We start from the raw sequence: 22,218 nt of genomic DNA on the forward strand, positions 1-22,218 counted from the left end.
CTGCCCGCTCCAGTCCCTCACCCGCCGGTGAGTACATGGGGAAAACGAAGGCTGACTCCCGGGACCCCGCCAGGCGCATTGTGGATTTTTTCGCTGCCTCTCCCCAGCAGCGCCAGAAATCCAAGATGGCGCCGCTGTCACCCAGATCTTCCCGCTCAGCGCGGCGGGGCTCACAATCGTCCTCCTCAAGCGCGGCTGCAGCTGACTGCGCCGATGCCCCAATCACAGCGTCCCTGATGAGGGACATGCTGGGAGACCTCCGCACTTCCTTGCAGGAGGATATGCGCGCCATGCTGGCAGACCTTAAAGGGGAGGTGGAGGAGCTGGGAGGTCGCACAGATCATTTAGAGCAAAAAATGACAGAGCTTGTGGCCTCACACAATGAGCTATGGGATGCTCATGAAGAATTATCTTCTCTTGCCACTAAAATGTACTCTAAAACTTTGGATTTGGAGGACAGATCCAGAAGAAACAATGTTAAGCTCAGAGGCATTGATGAAACAGTGTCCTCAGAAGACCTTAGATCCTTCTTACAAGATTTTATACTTGCAGCCCTCCCTAATGCAACTAAAGAGGGAATTATTATTGATCGCATCCACCGGATCCCCAAGCCCTCAGGACTAGGACCCTCCGTTCCCAGAGATGTGCTGGCTCGTATACATTTCTTCATCATGAAGGAGGAATTTTTACAAGCACTAAGGGGCAAACCAACACTCCCGGAACGTTTTGCCAACATCTCCGTCTTCCCAGACCTGTCCCCCGGAACTCTGGCTCAACGTAAAGCCTTCTTGCCTTATACCACAGCCCTGAGAGAAAACGGCATTTTATATCGTTGGGGCTTTCCCACCAAACTCTGCATCCGCAGAAATGGCTCAGTCACCACGTGCTCAAGCTGCGAAGACCCTAACCCAGTGGGGACTGAATCTCCCCATCCCTCCGCCTTCTTCCTCGGCTACTCCTGGGGCCGGAGGCGCCAAACCGGGAAGACGCCGGATCATCCCTGACTGGAAGGTTGCCTGACTCCACAACCATTGGTTCCTGGCTGGAATTCTTTTTTCCTTTTCCCGCATAACTTTTGTTTTTCTTTTTTCCTCCCAATTTCTTATTTTTTTTCTTCTCTTTTTGCCTCCCATCCCCCTTTTAAACTTTTTTCACTACCGAGAGTAGTTTTCTGCTGGGACTGCCTCAGCGTTTTGCCCCACAGGTGGATTGTTTGCAGATTTTCACCAATAGATTCAGGTTTTGCCTGAATGGACTTTCATGTTCTGATGTTTACCCTGTTATTCCTCCCTTCCCTCTTTTCCTCCCTACCCACCCTCACCCCACCATTTTATTTGCTGGTAAACCTGATTGGTCCGCTTTGCTGTCATAAGATCACACCTCTCGCCAGAGTACAAGACATAATCAGTACCCCCTTTGATATTGATAATGAGTATCTCACTCCATTCTATTAATGTCAACGGCCTTAACTCTCCTGGGAAGAGGTCGCTGGTTTGGCGCCAACTTTCTAAATCCCACCACGACATCATATGCATTCAAGAAACCCACCTGCTTGAGTGCGACAACTTTAGAATGCACTCAGGCCTATTTCCACATCAATTCTTTGCTAACAATCACTCTAAAAAAGCTGGAGTTGCTATCTTTTTCAGCAAAGCGAACTCTTTCCAATTGATCAAATCTGTAGCTGACCCTATGGGCAGATTCCTTATAGTATTATGTCTAATTAACAACTCCCCCTACACTATTGCCTCAGTCTATGCCCCCAATTTCGGTCAAATCAAATTTCTAACGGCATTCTTTCAGACACTGAATGGCTTTAATCACGGTTATAAGTTGATCGCAGGTGACTTTAACATCCCTGTATCTAAAAACCTGGACTGCTCGTCTGCCTCAATATCCTGGGGCGAAGCCGCTCAACTCATTAGCACCTCTAATCTACATGATGTATGGAGATACTTCCACTGCAACGAACGCGACTATACATTCTGGTCTCCCAGGCATAGTTCTTATAGCAGAATTGATTACATTTTGGTAGACGATGTAGCCCTTCCCCAATGTATCTCTGCGGAAATAGGCAATATCACTTGGTCCGACCACGCGCCTGTCTCGATCTCCCTGAGTGACTCCATGGCAATTAGAGCACCCTCACAGTGGCGGCTCAATGAGCTTCTCCTAAACGATCAATCGAATTCACAAGTAATAGAGGCATCCTTAAAGGAGTTTTTCTCCTTAAATGACTCTGCGGAAATACGCGATGACTCTCTCTGGTTTGCTCATAAGGCGGTGATCCGTGGCCACTTTATTAAAATGGCTGCTCTTGCTAAACGGAAATATAATGCGAGTCTACATGCGGCCCTGAATAAGATAGGCCTCCTAGAGGCCCAGCATAAGCTACTTCCATCTCCACAATTGTTCTCAGACCTCTCTACGGCCCGTCTTCACCTCCGCCAACTGCTCAGTAAAACGGAACATGCACTCAGGAAATCTAAAGCCAAATTCTACTCAATGGGTGATCGGGCGGGTGCGTTGCTGGCCAGGCGTGTTAAAAAGAAGGAGGTTCAGTCTAAGATACATTACATACAGAGAACAGATGGTTCCCGGATCTATAATCCTATCCATATAGCAGAGGAATTCGCAACATACTACTCCTCCTTGTATAATCTTAAATCAGATCCCAATATTCCTCAACCTTCCCAGCCCTCCATAGCCTCTTTTTTGGACCAAGCAAACCTTCCCTCAGTTACTTCAGATCAACTATCCTTTCTTAATGCCCCGATTGTGCCCTCTGAAATAGCTCAAATCATTAAGGAGGCAAAGAAACGTTCGGCCCCTGGTCCGGATGGTTTCTCCCTTCCCTATTACGCTCAATTCCTCCCAACTCTGTTCCCTTACCTCCTACGCCTTTTTAATCATTGGCTTTCTACGGGCAACATCAAAAGCGAAGGCCTAGAAGCCTCTATTGCTACCCTTCCTAAACCGGGGAAACCTTTGACCTCTCCAGGGAATTTCCGCCCTATAGCTCTTTTAAATTGCGACGTCAAAATCTACGCCAAGATATGGGCTAATAGGCTAATGTCGATCCTTCCCTCCCTGGTCCACCCAGACCAGGTTGGGTTTGTTCCGGGAAGACAGACTAGAGACGGCACGAGGCGCTTGATTGATCTGCTGGATGTGGTGGAGAGGGGGAGTCTTCCTTGTGTGTTCCTATCCCTTGACGCAGAAAAAGCATTCGACAGAGTGCACTGGGGGTATATTGAACTTACCCTTCAAAAATTCGGCCTATCGGGCCAAATTATTAGAGCTATTATGGCCCTTTATTCTAATCCTTGTGCCTCTGTTCGTTCAGCTGGTTTTAAATCTAGAACCTTTCCTATCTCTAATGGCACTAGTCAGGGCTGTCCTCTCTCCCCCATCATCTTTGCTCTCATCATGGAACCTCTTGCCGCTATTGTGAGACAATGTCCGGAAGTGCGGGAAATAAGGGTGGGAGACCATGAACATAAAATCGGTCTATATGCAGACGACGTGTTCCTGACCTGCTCTGCCCCCCTTGACTCCCTTAACGCGATCTCCAATATCCTTACCCAATTCGCTGCGGCCTCATATTATAAGCTAAATTTATCTAAGTCCACAATCTTCCCTCTGTTCCTCCCACTTTCTCTCCAACGGCACATCCAATCTAAATTTCCTTTTATTTGGTCTCCCCTCGGGTTTACCTATTTAGGTATTCAAATAACGCACAGCAACAACATCGTACGTGTTAATTGTGACACGTCCCTCTCAGAGGTTAAAAAAGAGATAGACCAACTTTCTAACTCTCATTTGTCTTGGATGGCCAGAATTCAAACCTGTAAAATGCTAATCCTTCCTAAACTCATTTACCTTTTCAGATGTCTCCCCCTCATTATCCCATCTAAATATATCTCAACATTCCAATCACTGATTGATCGATTCATTTGGAACGGTAAACCCCATAGAATTAAGCGTTCACTAATGTCACTCCCATACTCGCTAGGGGGTCTTGGAGCCCCCCAAATTCAATTGTACCATAAAGCCGCACTCCTAGAACCCCTCAAAATTTGGTGGGAGGGAAGCTCTTCGCTCAGGTGGTTTAGCATCGAATCAAATTTTGCTCCTGGTCGGTCCCTTAAAAATTTGCTGGAACTCGGTTTGCTCCGTTCTATTCCTCGTGGCTCCTTCCTTAACCCCTTAGTGACCGAGCCAAATTTTTGAAATCTGACCAGTGTCACTTTATGTGGTAATAACTCTGCAACGCTTCAACAAATCCCAGTGATTTTGAGATTGTTTTTTCGTGACACATTATACTTTATGATAATGGTAAATTTTGTTCAACATTTTTTGTGTTTATTTATAAAAAATATCAAAAATTTGAGAAAAATGTTAAAAAATTAGCAATTTTCTAAATTTGAATGATTATCCCTTTAATCCAGATAGTCATACAACAGCAAACCATTAATAAATAACATTTCCCACATGTCTGCTTTACATCAGCACCATTTGTAAAATGTTATTTTATTTTGTTAGCATTTTAGGAGGTTTAAAAATGTAGCAGCAATTTTTCATTTTTTCAAAGAAATTTACAAAATTTATTTTTTTAGGGACTTATCCATGTTTGAAGTGACTTTAGGGGTCCCATATATTGGGAAACCCACAAACGTGATACCATTTTAAAAACAGCACCCCTAAACATATTGAAAACTGCTGTCACGTAGTTTATTAACCCTTCAGGTGCTTTACAGGAATTAATGCAAAGTGGTATGACAGAAATGAAAATGTGTATTTTTACCACCTAAGTGTTGCTAACTTCTAAACAGATTACTACAGCCGTCAGACTCTAAGGCCGCGATTTGGTCATGAATGGCCATGGCAAACATCAGGACCATAAAATCATGATCTGAGGGCACCAATTGTGACAAAGAAGAAGCCCCCACACTCTGTTAACCATTTATAATGATGTAGTCACTATTGACAGCAGCATCTAAGGGGTTAAACAGATTTAGATGGTGCAAATACTGATCGTGGCTGGTACAGCAAGTTGTCAGCTATAGTGTACAACCGACAGATGCTGAATTGTCATCTGTATGGGGAGGCTATTCTCTTATATCTCAGGTCAGTTAAAAGACGTATTGGCGGTCATTAAGGGGTTAAATCAATGCACTCCGCTACAAAAATTTGGTTGGAATCTTGTCCCACTCACCTCTCAATTCTGTCCCATTATCTATCCCTCGATGCCCTTGAATCTGCTATTGATGGTCTGTCTTTATCTGCCTGGAGGGAATGTGGGATTCTCTGGATCCGGGAGCTATACGATTCCAATGGCTTGATCCCATTTCCGGAGCTAGCTACCCGATACTCTCTATCTAGTAGGTGCTTCTTCCAATATTTTCAACTGCGCAGCTTCTTGAAAAGCTCCAGTCCATTCGGGGCGCTCACCTCCATCCCGGCAGAAGAAACTCCAATCCAAAGATTTTTCAGGCCAAATACCCTGGTGCCCCATGGTATCTCAATTATTTACAAAGCTCTTCTGTCTCACGACATAGCGGATAAACTCCCTTTTATGTCCTCTTGGGAGACTGCTCTTTCATTTTCAGCTTCCCCGGATGACTGGCATTTTGCTATGATACACACATCCAAATTCTCCTCTTGTATTGGACACCTAGAACAAATTAAAAAAATACACCTCCAGTGGTACCTTACTCCTATCAAATTGGCTAAATTTTACCTCTCTTCCTCCCCCCAGTGTTGGAAAGGTTGTAACTCCAATGGTTCCCTAGCTCACGTCTGGTGGGATTGTCCGCGTCTTCAAGTGTTTTGGCGTCAGGTCGAATCCACTTTAGCAGAGGTCACCCATCTTCCTCTCGACTTAACTGGCCCATTAGCTATTTTGGGGATTTCGCTTTTGTCCTTCCCCAAACCCCTCCAACCTATAATCTCTAACATCCTTATTGCAGCGAGATACTGTATCACAAAATATTGGAAATCCCTTATAGTTCCCTCCAAAACTGAACTAATTGCGAGAGTTAACCTACACTTAAGCTATGAACTGATCACTGCTGGTTCCCTTTCCAAAAAGAATAAGGTCCTCACCTGGTGGGATCCTTGGATTACCTCTCCTCTGATGTCATTACCCAGCGCTCTCCTGCCTAGGCCTTCAAGTTAGAAGTATTGCCTTATGTTTAATGCCGTTTATAATATTGTACTCATGCGTATCTCAGGTATTACTATTGTTACCACACTTCTGTAAATTATCAATGGTGGTATTCCCCTCGTATTTCCCCCTTCCCCTGTTTTTCTCTATGTTATAATTGTAAAGCTTTTCTACAATAAAAATTTGATTGGTTAAAAAAAAATGAAGGGGCTAAAGGAAATCTGTCACCCCAAAATTTGCCTATAAGATAAGGCCACCGGCATCAGGGGCTTATCTACAGAATTCTGTAATGCTGTAAATAAGCCCCCGATGTCACCTGAAAGATAAGAAAAACAGGTTATATTATACTCACCCAGGGGCGGTCCCCATGCGGTCCAGTCCGATGGGCGTCGCGGTCTGGGTCTAGCGCCTCCCATCTTCTTACAATGACTTTTTTGCTTCCTGCCGCGGCTCCTGCGCAGGTGTACTTTATCTGCCCTGTTGAGGATAGAGCAAAGTACTGCAGGTGCCGGGAAAGGTCAGAGAGGCTCGGCGCCTGCGCACTGCAGTACTTTATGCTGCCCTCAACAGGGCAGATAAAGTGCACCTGCGCAGGAGTAGAGTTGAGCGACTTTTACTTTTTTAGGATTGAGTCGTGTTTCGCGAAACCCGACTTTGTAAAAAGTCGGGTCGGGTGAAATCGGCTGATTATTTCGAAAAGTCGGTGGCCAACCGAAAAATGAAACCCAATGCAAGTCAATGGGGAATCAATGTCGACAGTGAGTGGAGGACAGGAAAACACCTACAGTGCCCATTTTAATGCAAAAACATCAATTTTTATTACTTAAGCTTGTCAATCTTAGTCATTTAAAAAAAGTTGTGGGGGGTAGGGCTGGCTCAAGATTTTCGTGGGCCCAGGAAACGCGGAATACGTCACGGCGGTGGAGCAGGGAGAGGTAAGTATTTCAACTTTGCAAGTGCTGCGATCCTGAGCAAGCAGGGGGGGCCCACTAGTTGGCACTGGCACAGGGCCCCTCATAGTACGGCGGTGTGTTTGACGGCGGGTGGCGCCTCCCACTGCCAGAGACACTTTTGCGTACTATGAGGGGCCCTGTGCCAGTGGCAACGAGTATGCCCCCCCACCTGATGAAGGAACCTGCACTTTCAACTGCACCTTCCTCTTTGTCCCCGTGTAAGGTGGTATAGTATGCGGGAAGGGGAACCTGACTTTCAGCATGGTCAGATTCTGGCTGTGTAGAGAGCAAGGGGAATGCAGTGGTCTGGGTCAATGTACCAGCAGATTCATCTAGCAGTGGCTGGGCAAAGGGCATGATGAGGAGGAAACGCAGATATAGGCCCAAAATAAAAAAGTAGCCTAAAAGCAGTTCAAAATTGGTAACAGGCAAGGCTGCACTAGGAATTTTGGAGCCCCATACTGACAAAATTTTCGGGGCCCCCTTAAGAATCCGCCCAGGCTCCACCCCAACCCCGCCTCCACCCCTCGAACTGTACACAGCCCAGACTCCACCCCTCAAACTGTACACAGCCCCACCGCTGTCTCCTTGAAAAACTCCACTTCTCACTAATCACACATTAACAGTTCTCATCCCCAGGTCACACACACAGACAGCAGATTTTGTTTTGGCCAAAGGTTTTTTTTTTAATCTGCCACGACGACAAGGTAGACTCTTTTGGCTGGGCCCTACTCTTCTCTAACTTATTAAACATTTGTTAAAATATGCAATACAATTTAGGTATATTTTTATTTATTTTTCAATTTTTCAAATGACCAATAATACCACATACTAGGGACAAATACCACAACACCATGACCAGACACCAAATTATCACCACATAGTGACCTATAATACTATCTACAAGGAACAAATAGAGGCACACCATGTACAGACCACATATTACCACCACAGTGATCGAATAATCGCATATACAAGGAACAAATACCACCACACCAAGACCAGACCACATATTACCACCACATAGTGACCAAATAATAGCACATACAAGGAACAAATACAGCCACACCATGACTAGACAACATATTACCACCACATTGTGACTGAATAGTACAATACTGATCATTAATAAAAAAAAAATACTATCACCATAAGTGCCATTATACATAGGAGATCTGTACTTTTTATGCAGTGCCTGTGTACAGGTAATACAGTGGTCACAGGTGCCATTATACACAGTAGCTCTATATATAGTGTCAGTGTACAGGTAATACAGGAATCACCAGTGACATTATACACAGGAGCTCTGTATATAGGGAACAGTGTACATGTAATACAGTGATCACTAGTGACATTATACACAGGAGCTCTGTATATAGTGTATAGTGTACAGATAATTTAGTGATCACCAGTCACATTATACACAGGAGCTCTGTATACAGTATACAGTGTATGGTCTCAGTATACAGGTAATACAGTGACATATCTAGCTGAAGTCCTTCATCTTTGCGCTTCTTTTTAATCCAGCGCAGACCGCCATCACTTCTTTCAGCCAGGACTCGTCTCTGCATAAAATAACACAGTAATCTAGAGCAGGGGTCCCCAACTCCAGTCCTCAAGGCCCACCAACAGGTCATGTTTTCAGGATTTCCTTTGCATTGCACAGGTGATGCAATTATTACCTGGGCAAGACTAAGGAAATCCTGAAAACATGACATGTTGGTGGGCCTTGAGGACTGGAGTTGGGGACCCCTGATCTAGAGCACCGCTTACATAGCACATTCCCCACTTTTTCCCTTTTTGTCCTACACATCTGAATACAGAAGTTCACCCACCATTAATATATAATTGGTTATTATACAACCCACCATTCCAAATATAAATTATAATCCGCCACTGTGCCCCAACTATCTGTACATAACCACTTTCCCTATTTAATATATAAATTAATTAGCACCTGTACTCTTTCCCCCAATTTATTACCAGTCACTTTTATCCTCAACGACCCCACTATATACCTCCCGCTCTAACCCATACCCCGATTCATTATAGTTACATGCCCCTTCTGCCTCAATTCATTGTCATGTCTTCATCATTTGCATCCCCCTATCATTTCATCATGTGCAGTACCCCCTCAAACACAATTCATCATCTGCAGTCTCCATCACTCCCACATCATCATTTGCAGTCCCCATCATTTGCAATCCCCATCACCCCCACATCATCATTTGCAATCCCCATCACCCCACCTCATTTCCAGTCCTCATCACCCCTGCATTATTTGCAGTCCCCATCACCCCCACATCATCATTTGCAATCCCCATCATCATTTGCAATCCCCATCACCTCCACATCATCATTTGCAGTCCCCATCATAATTTGGGGACGTTGGAAGAAAACACGCCTGCCAGACGACTTCACTGCTTTCAAACAAGCTACCTTGCAACTTCTCGCCCAACCACTTGCACCAGTGACCCCATTCCGTCACATCTCCTCCAGTCCCTTTCCCCGGCTGTCACCTCACCTAACAAAAATATTCAACCTTTCTCTCATTTCCGGTATTTTTCCCTCCTCATTTAAGCATGCCATCATACATCCATTACTTAAAAAACCATCCCTCGACCAAAACTGTGCCGCTAACTATAGACCTGTCTCTAATCTTCCCTTCATCTCTAAACTCCTCAAACGCCTGGTCCACTCCCGTCTTACCCGCTATCTCTCAGATAACTCTCTTCTAGACCCTCTTCAATCCGGTTTCCGCTCTTTACACTCTACTGAAACTGCCCTCACTAAAGTCTCTAATGACCTACTAACAGCTAAATCTAATGGTCACTATTCCATGCTAATTCTCTTGGATCTCTCCGCATCATTCGACACTGTGGATCATCAGCTCCTCCTCACTATGCTCCGCTCCATCGGCCTCAAGGACACCGTTCTCTCCTGGTTCTCCTCCTATCTCTCTGACCGATCCTTCACTGTATGTTTTGCTGGTTCCTCCTCCTCTCACCTTCCCCTTACTGTTGGGGTTCCTCAAGGGTCAGTCCTAGGCCCCCTCCTCTTCTCTTTGTATACTGCCCCTATTGGACAATCAGTAGATTTGGTTTCCAGTACCATCTCTATGCTGACGACACCCAATTATACACCTCTTCTCCTGTTATCACGCCGACCTTTTTAGAAAACACCAGTGATTGTCTTACCGCTGTCTCTAACACCATGTCCTCCCTCTATCTGAAACTGAACCTGTCAAAAAATGAACTCCTCGTGTTTTCTCCCTCTACTAACCTACCTTTGCTTGACATTGCCATCTCTGTGTGCGGTTCCACCATTACTCCAAAGCAACATGCCCACTGCCTTGGGGTCATCCTTGATTCCGAGCTTTCATTCACCCCCCACATCCGATCACTGGCTCGCTCTTCTTATCTGCACCTCAAAAACATTTCTAGAATTCGCCGTTTTCTTACTTTCGACTCTGCAAAAACTCTTACTGTTTCACTCATTCATTCTTGTCTGGACTATTGTAACTCTCTACTAATCGGCCTACCTCTTACCACCTACTTCAAAAACAAGATCGACCAAACAAGGCAAACCCTAACTGTTCCACGACACCAGCCACTCCATATGCCAGACCTCTGCCCTTCCCTAATAACCTCCCTCTCCAACATCACTGAAGGAGAGCTTACTCGCCTCTTTTCCAAATCGCACCTCACCACCTGTGCACTTGACCCCATCCCCTCCCACCTGCTCCCCGTCACTAACATGCTCATTCCAGCCCTAACCCATCTCTTCAACCTATCGCTATCTTCTGGTACCTTCCTCTCGGCCTTCAAACATGCATCAAACACACCCATCCTCAAAAAAACTAACCTTGACCCAACTGCTATGCCCAGCTACCGCCCCATATCACTGTACCCGTTTCTTTAAAACTCCTTGAGCAGCATGTCCATGCTCAAATTTCCTCCCACATCTCATCTAACTCTCTCCTTGACAACCTCCAATCTGGCTTGCGCCCCCACCACTCCGAAACTGCCCTGACAAAAATTACTAATGACTTACAGCCAAAGCTAACAGACAGTTCTCCATCCTCCTCCTTCTTGACCTGTCCTCTGCTTTTGACACAGTCGATCACTGCCTACTGCTACCAGATTCTTTCTTCCCTTGGCATCAAAGACCTTGCCCTGTCCTAGATTGCCTCATACCTTTCCGACCGCACATTTAGCGTTTCCCACTCCCACACCACCTCCTCCCGCCCTCTCTCTGTTGGAGTCCCTCAAGGCTCTGTCCTAGGGCCCCTACTTTTTACCATCTATACTCTTGGCCTAGGACAACTCATAAAGTCCCATGGCTTCCAGTACTACCTGTATGCAGATGACACTCAGATCTACCTCTCTGGCCCAGATGTCACCTCTCTGCTGTCCAGAATCCAGAAGTGTCTGTCAGCCATATCCTCCTTCTTCACCTCTCGCTTCCTAAAACTCAATGTAGACAAAACCGAACTCATCATCTTTCCCCCATCTCACGTATCCCCCCTACCTGACCTATCTATTATGGTAAACGGCATCACACTCTCTCCCGCACCTGAAATCCGCTGCCTCGGGGTAACTCTCGACTCTGCCCTGTCCTTCAAACCGCACGTCCAAACTCTTGCCACCTCCTGTCGCCTCCAACTCAAAAATATTGCCAGAATCCGTTCCTTCCTCAACCCACAACCTACCAAAACTCTTGTGGATGCCCTCATCATCTCCCGCCTCGACTACTGCAACACCCTCCTCTGTGGCCTCCCCGCTAACTCTCTTGTACCACTCCAGTCTGTCCTCAACTCTGCTGCCCGGCTAATCCACCTCTCTCCTCGCTACTCCCCTGCTTCTTCCCTCTGCAAATCCCTCCACTGGCTCCCAATTCCCCAACGAATCCTGTTCAAACTACTAACACTGATCTACAAAGCCATCCACATCCTGTCCCCTCCTTATATCTCTGAACTAATCTCCCAATATCTTCCCTCACGTATTCTCCGATCCTCCCAAGACCTCCTACTCTCCTCTACACTTATTCGTTCCTCACACAACCGCCTCCAAGATTTCTCCCGAATATCCCCCATCCTCTGGAATTCCATGCCTCAACACGTCCGACTATCCACCACCCTCGGCTCCTTCAGACGGAACCTGAAAACCCATCTCTTCAAGAAAGCCTACAGCCTGCAATAACCATTCTGCCGCCTCGCCATCACCAGAGCCACCGCCTCACCAGAGCCGCCGCCTCGCCCCTACCTTCTGCCTCTTCCCCACTATCCCATAGAATGTAAGTCCGCAAGGACAGGGTTCTCTCCCCTCTGTACCAGTCTGTCACTGTAAACTTGTTTACTGTAAACGATATCTATAACTCTGCATGTAACCCCTTTCTCATGTACAGCACCATGGAATTAATGGGGCTATATAAATAAATAATAATAATGACTATATGTGAATCAAGATAAATAAGGATTTGTGTAGATTGGTTCCCCTCCTTGTGCCCTCCGACTGTGTCCTTCTATTTTTGTGTAATAAAGATTGTATATGTTAAATATGTGATGGGAAATTATCATTTCCAATCCTCTTTTGAGTCCCATGTAGTTGTGCTCCGTCTATGAGGAATTAGCTGTGATTGCGGCTGCATTGTTTATCCCGGTCGCCTGGGTGATCTGTCCTGGCCGCGATCACATGATGCTGCTGATGAGAGGTAGGGGCGGGCACCATCGCTGGTTGAGTTCCCGCTGTGTTCACGTGACGGTGATTCTTCCGGGTTGTTGCGCACCCATGATGCGGCTTCAATAGGACCTGTGGCCGGGCGGTGGGCCTTCAGAGATGACGCGAGGAGATGACGCGAATATACGTAGGTATTAACGGTGCATGACAGGATGTGCCTTATTGGTGGGATTATATGCATCTCGTTGTATAATGCCTTTGGATAGGTACTTTGATAGATTTCGGCGCCTCTTTTTGATGAAGCTGATTGGCTGAGATATTCCTGAATAATTAACATGGGTCTTTGTGGATTGGTGGGTGATTCCTATGGAAACCTTGATGCATTGAGCTGATTTGATATTAGGATTGTAAACATGATATAAATTATTAGTGTATGCTGATTATTTATAATGTGTATATGGTGATTACATTTGCGATGGAGGATTTTTACTATATATGTGTTTGATGTTTGTTTTTTGTATTATGATGTAATAGATTGTATTGTGGGTTGTGGCTTGGTGGTAATTGGTGCACTGCCTGGCATCCACACTATTTAAGCTGGCCCTATGCACTTTATTGTATGCTTGAAAAAGACCTATATGGTCGAAACGTTGCTTCTCCATGGCAGAATAAACTTTTCACTTTGAATTACTACACCTGGATGGAGCGCTGTTCTTCTACTATTTTGACTTTTATTAGACTGTCATTTGCACCGACTATTTAGGAAAATCCAAGAAAAATATAAATTTACATAATAATTTGGAACATGGTGTATTCTGGCTGTGTGTTTATTTACAAAACAACTATAGGATTAGTAATGGATAGGTGACTTACAGATGCCTCTCCATTACAAATTATTACTATTTATTTATATATCACCATTGATTCCATGGTGCTGTACATGAGAAGGGGTTACAAATTACAGATATCACAGTAAACAAAGTAACAATTACAGACTGATACAGATGGGTGAGGACCCAGTCCTTGCGGGCTTACATTCTACAAATCCGTGGGCTTGATGTCACATGGCAATATAAAGGCGACATCAACCCCACAAATATTAACCCCACTTGCCACCGCTACAGGACAAGTGGGAAGAGCCGGGCAAAGCGCCAGAATTAGCGCATCTAATAGATGTGCCTTTTCTGGGCAGCTGGGGGGGCAATATCCATGAGAATACCAGCCCCCAGCTGTCCGCTTTAGCAAGGCTGGTTATTTTAGTAATTTAAAAAAACAGTGTGGGGACCCCTCTATTCTATTAACAGTCTTACTGAAGCTGACAGCTGAGGGTTGTAGACCCCAGCTGTGAGTTTTGCCTGGCTGGTTATCAAAAATACAGGGGACCACTGCAGGTTTGTTTTTTTTAATTATTTATTTACAGCGCAGGAGCGGCTGATGAATACTCCCATCCGCCGCTCCTGCTCTGTTATTAGTGGCTGCAGGTGTCAGATGACGGGAGCAGTAGTCCTATCAGATGACACCAGTGACCAGCGTGGGAACCATGACTCTGACCGGCGGTAATGATTTTTTGGATGTTCGGCCCCCCCATTCTAGTGAATAGGTCCGGGTACCCGAACTTATTGTAACTGTTTGGCCGATCCTGCCAGACCCGAATATGCAGGAGTCCGCTCATCTCCACTTGGCACCTGTCCACAATGCCAAAAGTACCAATCCCTGGTTTAATGGTGAAACCGGGTTTATGTGTCTAAATCTGTGCTGCTGATAAAGATAAATAGCGGACGATATTCTTCAAAGCTTTATTTCAAATTTCAAACAGGTTAATAGTCAACGCATTTCGAGATCATGCAGGACCTTTTCCTCGGGACAAAACCTTACAAGTGGATTATCAGACCTGTCAGATCTGCACGTTCCTATATGCTGTCTTTTTTTTTTCTTTTCTTGAAAAAAACCTGCCAAACCACGAACATGACAATTCAAAGTTCATAAAGCAAAAAACATCACAAACAATGATTAAATACAATACAAATAGACAGACCATGTATGTAACAAATCTACGAATAAAAGGAAACATTCAGAAAAATAAAAATATAAAAACAAGTATTAAATGTATAAAAATGATTGATGAATGAAAAACTCCTTTATCAAAACATATGTATTTGTCTTTGAGAAACAACTCATGTTTTCAGCTGAAAAACACCCCCATAGCATGTTGCTGCCAATACCATGTTTCACTGTTGGGATTGTATTGGGCAGGTGATGAGCAGTGCCTGGTTTTCTCCAAACATACTGCTTAGAATTATCATCAGTTTATCTTCGTCTCATCAGACCAGAGAATCTTATTTCTCATAGTCTGAGAGTCCTTCATGTGTTTTTAGCAAACTCTAAGCAGGCTTTCATATGTCTTGCACTGAGGAGAAGCTTCAGTCGGGCCACTCTGCCATAAAGGCCCGACTGGTTGAGGGATGCAGTGATAGTTGACTTTGTGGAACTTTCTCCCATCTCCCTACTGCATCTCTGGAGCTCAGCCACAGTGATCTTGGGATTCTTCTTTACCTCTCTCACCAAGGTTCTTCCACGATTGCTCAGTTTGGCTGGGCGGCCAGGTCTAGGAAGACTTCTGGTGGTTCCAAAATTCTTCCATTTAAGGATTATAGAGGCCACTTTGCTCTTAGGAACTTTGAGTACTGCAGAAATTCTTTTGTAACGTTGGCCAGATCTGTGCCTTGCCACAATTCTGTCTCTGAGCTCCTTGGCCAGTCCCTTTGACCTCATGAGTCTCATTTGGTCTGACATGCATTGTGAGCTGTGAGGCCTTATATAGATAAGTGTGCACCTTTCCAAATCAAGTCGTATCAGTTTAATTAATCACAGCTGGACGCCAATGAAGGAGTAGAACCATCTCAAGGAGGACCACAAGGAAATGGACAGCATGTGAATTAAATACGAGTGTCTGAGCAAAGGGTCTGAATACTTATGACCATGTGATATTTCATTTTGTTTTTTATAAATTTGCAAAAAAAATCTACATTTGTTTTTTTTTTTAAGTCAAGATGGGGTGCAGTGTACATTAATGAGAAAAATGAACTTTTCTGAATATACCCAATGGCTGCAATAAAACAAAGTAAAAAATTTAAAGGGATCTGAATACTTTCCATACCCACTGTACATTTCAGTAGGCCAACATTTTGGATTTTAAAATAATTTTTCAAGCTGGTGTTATAAAGTATTCTAATTTTCTGAGATAATGACTTTAGGGTTTTCATTGGCTGTAAGCCATAATCATCAACATTAAAAGAAATAAATACTGGAAACAGATTACTGTTTGTAATGACTTTATAGAATATGAGTTTCACTTTTTGTATTGAAGAAGTTAAATAAATTAACTTTATGATGATATTTTTATTTTGTAATAAGCACCTGTATATAGATTCTGGGAATGTCCAGGGCATAACAGAATAGTCTCATGTCGCTCGGATCTTTAAAAGTATACAAAGTTCCATTTTTCCAGATATGCAGCTGGAAAGGGCACCCCCAGGAGCACATCAGGACATTTTCCCAGACTGCACCAAGTAGTAGTTTCAATACCCTTTTTCAGGAAGTGTCATTCAGGATAGTTCTATGAGCAATTGTACGTGTTTTCCATTTGAATCAACAGGGACCAAACTCCCTTGATTTTCTGATAATGGCCTCCTTTACATTGAAAAAATGTGTGACGGATAATATCTCTTGGACGCTCAGGATCTGGGCTATGATTGTCTACTGTATATCAATCTCCACCTCCTTATCAATAGGATTACCAAAGATATTATTGAATAATATTTACAGTGTTGACTTAATCGCTTGTGCATTGATGCTTTTAGGTATACCCATTATCCAGATATTATTGTGATTTTCTTGGTAATCACCCATATTAAACAGACTGTTTATTTGCTAATTGTGAAGATCCAGTGTTTGTTTATGAGCATTTTGATGGCTCAAAACTTGTAGGCCATCATCCTGTAATCTCTGTACCTTGTCAGTAAGCTGTGACTATTCTAGAAGTGAGGGAACATATTTTAGTTTTATATGTGTTCTCTAGCCTCTGTATATATTGCTCAAAGTCTTGATTAGTGGGGGGAAACAGAATATAATGTTTCAAATCAATTATATTGTTCCCCATATCAGAATATTCACTGTGAAGCAAGCACTGCTCAGTGTGTGGTTTTCGGTGAGAGTACAGGGAGATTGGTTGAACTTTTTTCTTTTAAGGACGACATTAAGAGAGGGGAAGATGGTGCAGGACTTACAGGCTTGAGCTGTCAGGCATCATGAGGGATAAGACTGCTTCTTTTTCTACGCTGAGGTGAGGTAATAAAGCCTCTAGAGCGGGAAGATGAGCCATTCAAGAAAAAAGGCTTCTACCCTGTGTGACTGCTCTGGTGACTAAGAAGAAAGGATTTCTTCTCAAAACATTTCCCACATTCTGAACATGAAAAAGGCTTCTCCCCGTGTGAATTTTCTGGTGGTTATCATGATGAAGTTTCAGGTTAAAACATTTCCAACATTCTGAACATGAAAAAGGCTTCACCCCTGTGTGACTTCTCTGGTGGTAATTAAGAAGCTCTTTCCGATTAAAACATTTCCCACATTATGAACATAAAAAAGGCTTCTCCCCTGTGTGACTTCTCTGGTGCTTATCATGATGGACTTTCTGGTTAAAACCTTTGCCACATTCTGAACATGTAAAAGGCTTCTCCCCTGTGTGGGTTCTATGGTGCCTAACAAGATCTGATTTCAGGTTAAAACAGTTCCCACATTCTGAACATGAAAAAGGCTTCTCCCCTGTATGGGTTCTCTGGTGGCTAACAAGTTGCGTTTTCCGGATAAAACCTTTCCCACATTCTGAACATGTAAAAGGCTTCTCCCCTGTGTGGGTTCTTTGGTGCCTAACAAGATCTGATTTCAGAAAAAAACAGTTCCCACATTCTGAACATGAAAAAGGCTTCACCCCTGTGTGACTTCTCTTATGGTAATCAAGATGCTCTTTCCGTTTAAAACATTTCCCACATTTTGAACATGAAAAAGGCTTCTCCACTGTGTGGGTTATTTTGTGCCTAGCAAGTTCTGATTTATGGGAAAAACCTTTCCCACATTCTAAACATGAAAAATGCTTCTCCTCTGTGTGGGTTCTTTGGTGCCTAGCAAGATCTGATTCCACGTTAAAACATTTCCCACACTCTGAACATGAAAAAGGATTCTTTGCTTTTCGAGCAATTTGTTTTTTAATGCTTATTTTGTGACTTTGATTTTCCTTAGTAGTCAGTAATGATTCAGAAGGCATGACCTGTTGCAAATTATCAGATGACAGATTGTTGCTGTTAAGAGATGATTGTATATCTGGAGTAATGGCATTCATTTCAATTGTATCCTGTGGGATCTCATGATCATCCAATTTTAAAATTGAAGATGTCAGCTGCCCCCCTGATCTCCTGGTACAGTCATCTGCAAAGAATAAAGCCAATTATTATTTCGGAATAAAAAATTCTTGAATTTCACATTTTATTAACATTGCTACTTAAACTGTCAGTAAAAATGGCAAGTTATGTAAAAAGATTCAATTATTCACCATGACAATGACAGTTCACAGTCTAATAGAAAACCTCATAGGATGAACTAGTGGAGCGTCGTGTTCAACTGTTTGTTTATTCCAATATTTGGGAGCCATAATGAACAGACACCAAACAATCTTATGTAGGTGAAAATAAAACCAATAAAATCTTGTACTCATCTTGCCAAAAAAAAGTCCCTACTCAGGTCCTTGGTCCTTGAGTGGGGACATGAAATGTTTTCGTTACTTACCGGTAACAGGATTTTTCTTAACCCATGACAGCACCACAAGAGAGGGGATCCACCCACAAAACACAAGAAACCGACAGGCTAAAAAGGCGGCACCTCTGCCTCGCATAAGTTGGATTACACAGCATGAGAGGACCTCCAATGGTTAGTAACAAAAACAATAAAACAACTAACACCACCTAATAAACTTAAGGTGTGGAAACAACGCTAGCAAAAGTAGTGTTCACGCACATGTAATAGGAGAGAAAATAAGGGTTCTGTCATGGATCTGAAAAATCACATTACCAGTAAGTAACTAAGACTTTTTCGATCACCCATGACAACACAATGAGAGAGTCAAAGAGACATATAATAATCTAAGGTGGGACTACCACCTGGAGCACCCCTGCCCAAAGGTGAGGTTGGAAGACCCACCTATATTAAATCTATAGTGCCTATAGAAGGTAGAAGTAGAGGACCAGGTGTCTGCCTTACAGATGTCTTCTATCAAGTGGTCCGACCTCTCTGCCCAGGAGGATGCCATGGCCCGTGTAGAAAGATCCTTGAGGCGTTATGTGGCCATCTTGCCACTTGCTAAGTAGGCTACAGAAATGGCCTCCGTAATCCACCTAGCAATTGTGGGTTTTGAGGCTCTACATCCTTTCCTAAAACTCTAGAGGGATAAGAACCAAGATATTTCCTTTCTCCAGTGTTTCAAAGTGGACAGGTATCTAATCATCCAAAGTATGCAGTTTTTCCTCCTTCTGTGTTTTTTTGGATTGGAACAAAATAAGGGGAGGCTGAATTCTTGTAGCCTGGAATCACGACGCTATTTTGGAAAGGTAAGGTGGTTCGGGCTTAAAGGTTACCCTATCATCTAGGATTTGGGTTAATGGTGGGGCTATAGAAAGAGCCTGAATATCACTGACTTTTCTGGCTGATGTCAATGCTACCAGCAGACCTGTTTTAAGCGAAAGGATCTTCTGGGATGCAGATTCCATGGGTTCAAAAGGACCATCCATTAAGGCTGTCAAGAACAGATTTAAGTCCCACGATACTAAGTTTAGTTTAGAAATGGTCCTAGATTTTAATCATGCTTTTATTAATCGTGAAATCCACTAATTACCGGCCACATTACAGCTGTACAGAGCCCCAAGAGCTGCCACGTGCACTTTAATGGTACTGCTAGCTCAAGGCTTTCTGCAAAAATTCAAAGATAAGATCCTTACCGGTGGTCCATCTTCGACCGTAGAACCTGAAGAGTATAAAAATGTTCTCCATATCCTAGGATATATCCTGGTCGTGACTGCTTTCCTACTCTGAAGCAGAGTGGATACAAGGTTTGGGGGAAAAAAACGCTTTCTATTAACAGTGCGCTTTAAAATTCCACACCGTCAAGTGGAGGCTGGCTGCTTGCAGATGTAACACTGGCCCCTGAGAAAGCAGCTTCAGCACCTCCAAAAGAACCAATGGATTGGACACCTATATCCTTCTTAGCCATGAAAACCATGGTCTTTTGGTCCAGAAGAGAGCAATCGACACAATCCTCGCTCTGTCCTCCCTGATTTTTCTTATGACTAGTGGGATCTGGGCTATTGCGGGGAACGCATATGCCAGGCTAAAGTCCCAGGAGGTTCGGAATGCGTCTACTACTAGTGGATCCTCCTTGGGGTCCAGGGAATAAAACACCTTTACCTTTCTGTTTAGTCTGCTTGCAAAAAGGTCTAGAAATCGAGACTCAACATCCGAACTATCTGAAGACTTCATGACTCAGCTCCCACTCCCCTGGATTTATATAAGCCACTGATAATTGATTGTCCAAGAGGATCGTGACATGTAGGCTCTGTAGGGATACAAGACATTTATTTACAGCCTTTTCTACTGCCAGCAATTCCTTTGCATTTGACGACAGTGCTTTCTCACTCCTGGTCCATACTCCCTGTACCACCTCTCTTTCTAGAGACACTGGGGTCAGTGGGTACTCTCGTCTACTGGCCCGGCTCTCTGTAGAAAGACTGCATGGACCAGGCTCATACCACTGAATGCCCACTCTCTCTCCCCGTGGGCAGAACACTACTCAGACAACACAGGATGAGGGTAAAACAGTGTGGCAATTTATTAAACCACCAACACAATAGCACACATTACAGTCCCAGCAAATATCCAAGATGGTTCAAAATACAGAGTCTCACCCTTGTGCTGACTCACCGGGATTAGAGCAGCTTCCAGTGCCAAATACCCCCACCAGTGGCTTCCCGCTTTTGGCGGGCCCCCACATCGAGGAGTTAATGACAAGCTTAGGAAGCTAAACAAGAGCAGTGAGGTATGTAGCCAGGTGACCCGATTGTCCCAACTTGGATTCTTTATGACATCTCTGGGGTTTCGGTGATGGTCAACGAAGCAGTCCTGTGTTTTTCCAGCCTTTTCCATGATCTTTTTCCTTTTAATGGGAGACAGAAAAATTAAAGGACTGTAAGGCCAGACTCCATGTGAGTAAATCTCCCTTGTCCCGAGCAGTCTGATTTAGCAAACTTAAAGGATTATGGCCGGTTAGGACAGTGAATTCCTTACCGTAGAGGTAGGGCTGCAATTTCTTTAGGGCAAAGACTATGGCCAAGCATTCTTTTTCTATTGCGGTGAATGCCCTCTCCTGGTCCAACAGTTTCCGGGAAACATAGGCTACCGGGTGTTCCTGACCATCGTCCCCCACTTGACTGAGTACAGCTCCCAATCCAATGTCCAATGCATCTACTTGGACAATGAACCGACGGTTTAAGTCAGGAGCAGTCAGGACTGGACTTTGGGCTTGCTGGGTTTTCAACTGGAGGAATGTGGACACGCACTCTGGGATCCAGATGAGAGTGTGTGCATACTGTAATTGGGGATAAAATTTTGATAATTGTGGTCCCTAGGAAGGCATGTACCCATTTTTGGTTGGCTGGGCGAGGCCACTGGGTAATGGCTTCTACTTTTGCAGGTCGGGACGAATGCACTCACTTCCCACCTGATGTCCAAGGTATATTACCTCAGCCACCCCCATCTGGCACTTGTCGGATCTGATGCTAAGCTAGGCTTTTGCTATGATCTGCAGCACCTGGGACACATGTTGATGATGCCCTTTCCAGGTATCACTGAAGATAGCGATGTCATTCAGGTAGGCCTGGACATACCAGACATCCCTCTAATAACCAGTCCACCATCCTTTGGAAGTTAGCTGCGGCGTCCCAAATGGTATGCTGGTAAATTCATACAGGCCAAAGGGGGTGATGAATGCAGATTTCTCTTGATCCTCTTACGAGTGAGATCTGTCACTATCCCTTGCTCAAGTCGATGGTAGATATCAACTGAGATCCGCCTAATCTGTCTAGTAGTTCATCCCCCGAGGCATGGGGTATGTGTCTGTAATGGTGACCTCATCGAGTCACCTATAGATCACAAAGAAGCGAGTACTCTTGGCTTTCTTGGGTACCAACACTACACTGGCTGCCCATGGGCTATGGGAAAAAACTATGACCCCCATATTCAACATGTCATCCACTTTGGCCTTCATTATTGCCAACACTGTAGGTGTCACCTGGTAGGCAGGTTGTCTGAGAGAAGTAGC

General features: G+C 44.2%; 1 protein-coding gene across 1 annotated transcript in view; it reads right to left on the reverse strand.

The window, feature by feature from the left end:
• Positions 1–14,587: 14,587 nt before the first annotated feature.
• LOC138663464 (oocyte zinc finger protein XlCOF8.4-like) overlaps positions 14,588–22,218 on the reverse strand; it is a 106,956-nt gene continuing 99,325 nt past the window's right edge. Inside the window, exon 8 of the mRNA XM_069749678.1 lies at positions 14,588–18,281. Coding sequence (XP_069605779.1) covers positions 17,428–18,281 — 854 coding nt within the window. The 3' untranslated portion in view covers positions 14,588–17,427. The remainder of the gene's footprint in view (positions 18,282–22,218) is intronic.

Source organism: Ranitomeya imitator, chromosome 2 (assembly GCF_032444005.1).
Source record: "Ranitomeya imitator isolate aRanImi1 chromosome 2, aRanImi1.pri, whole genome shotgun sequence".
NCBI classification, from domain to species: domain Eukaryota; kingdom Metazoa; phylum Chordata; class Amphibia; order Anura; family Dendrobatidae; genus Ranitomeya; species Ranitomeya imitator.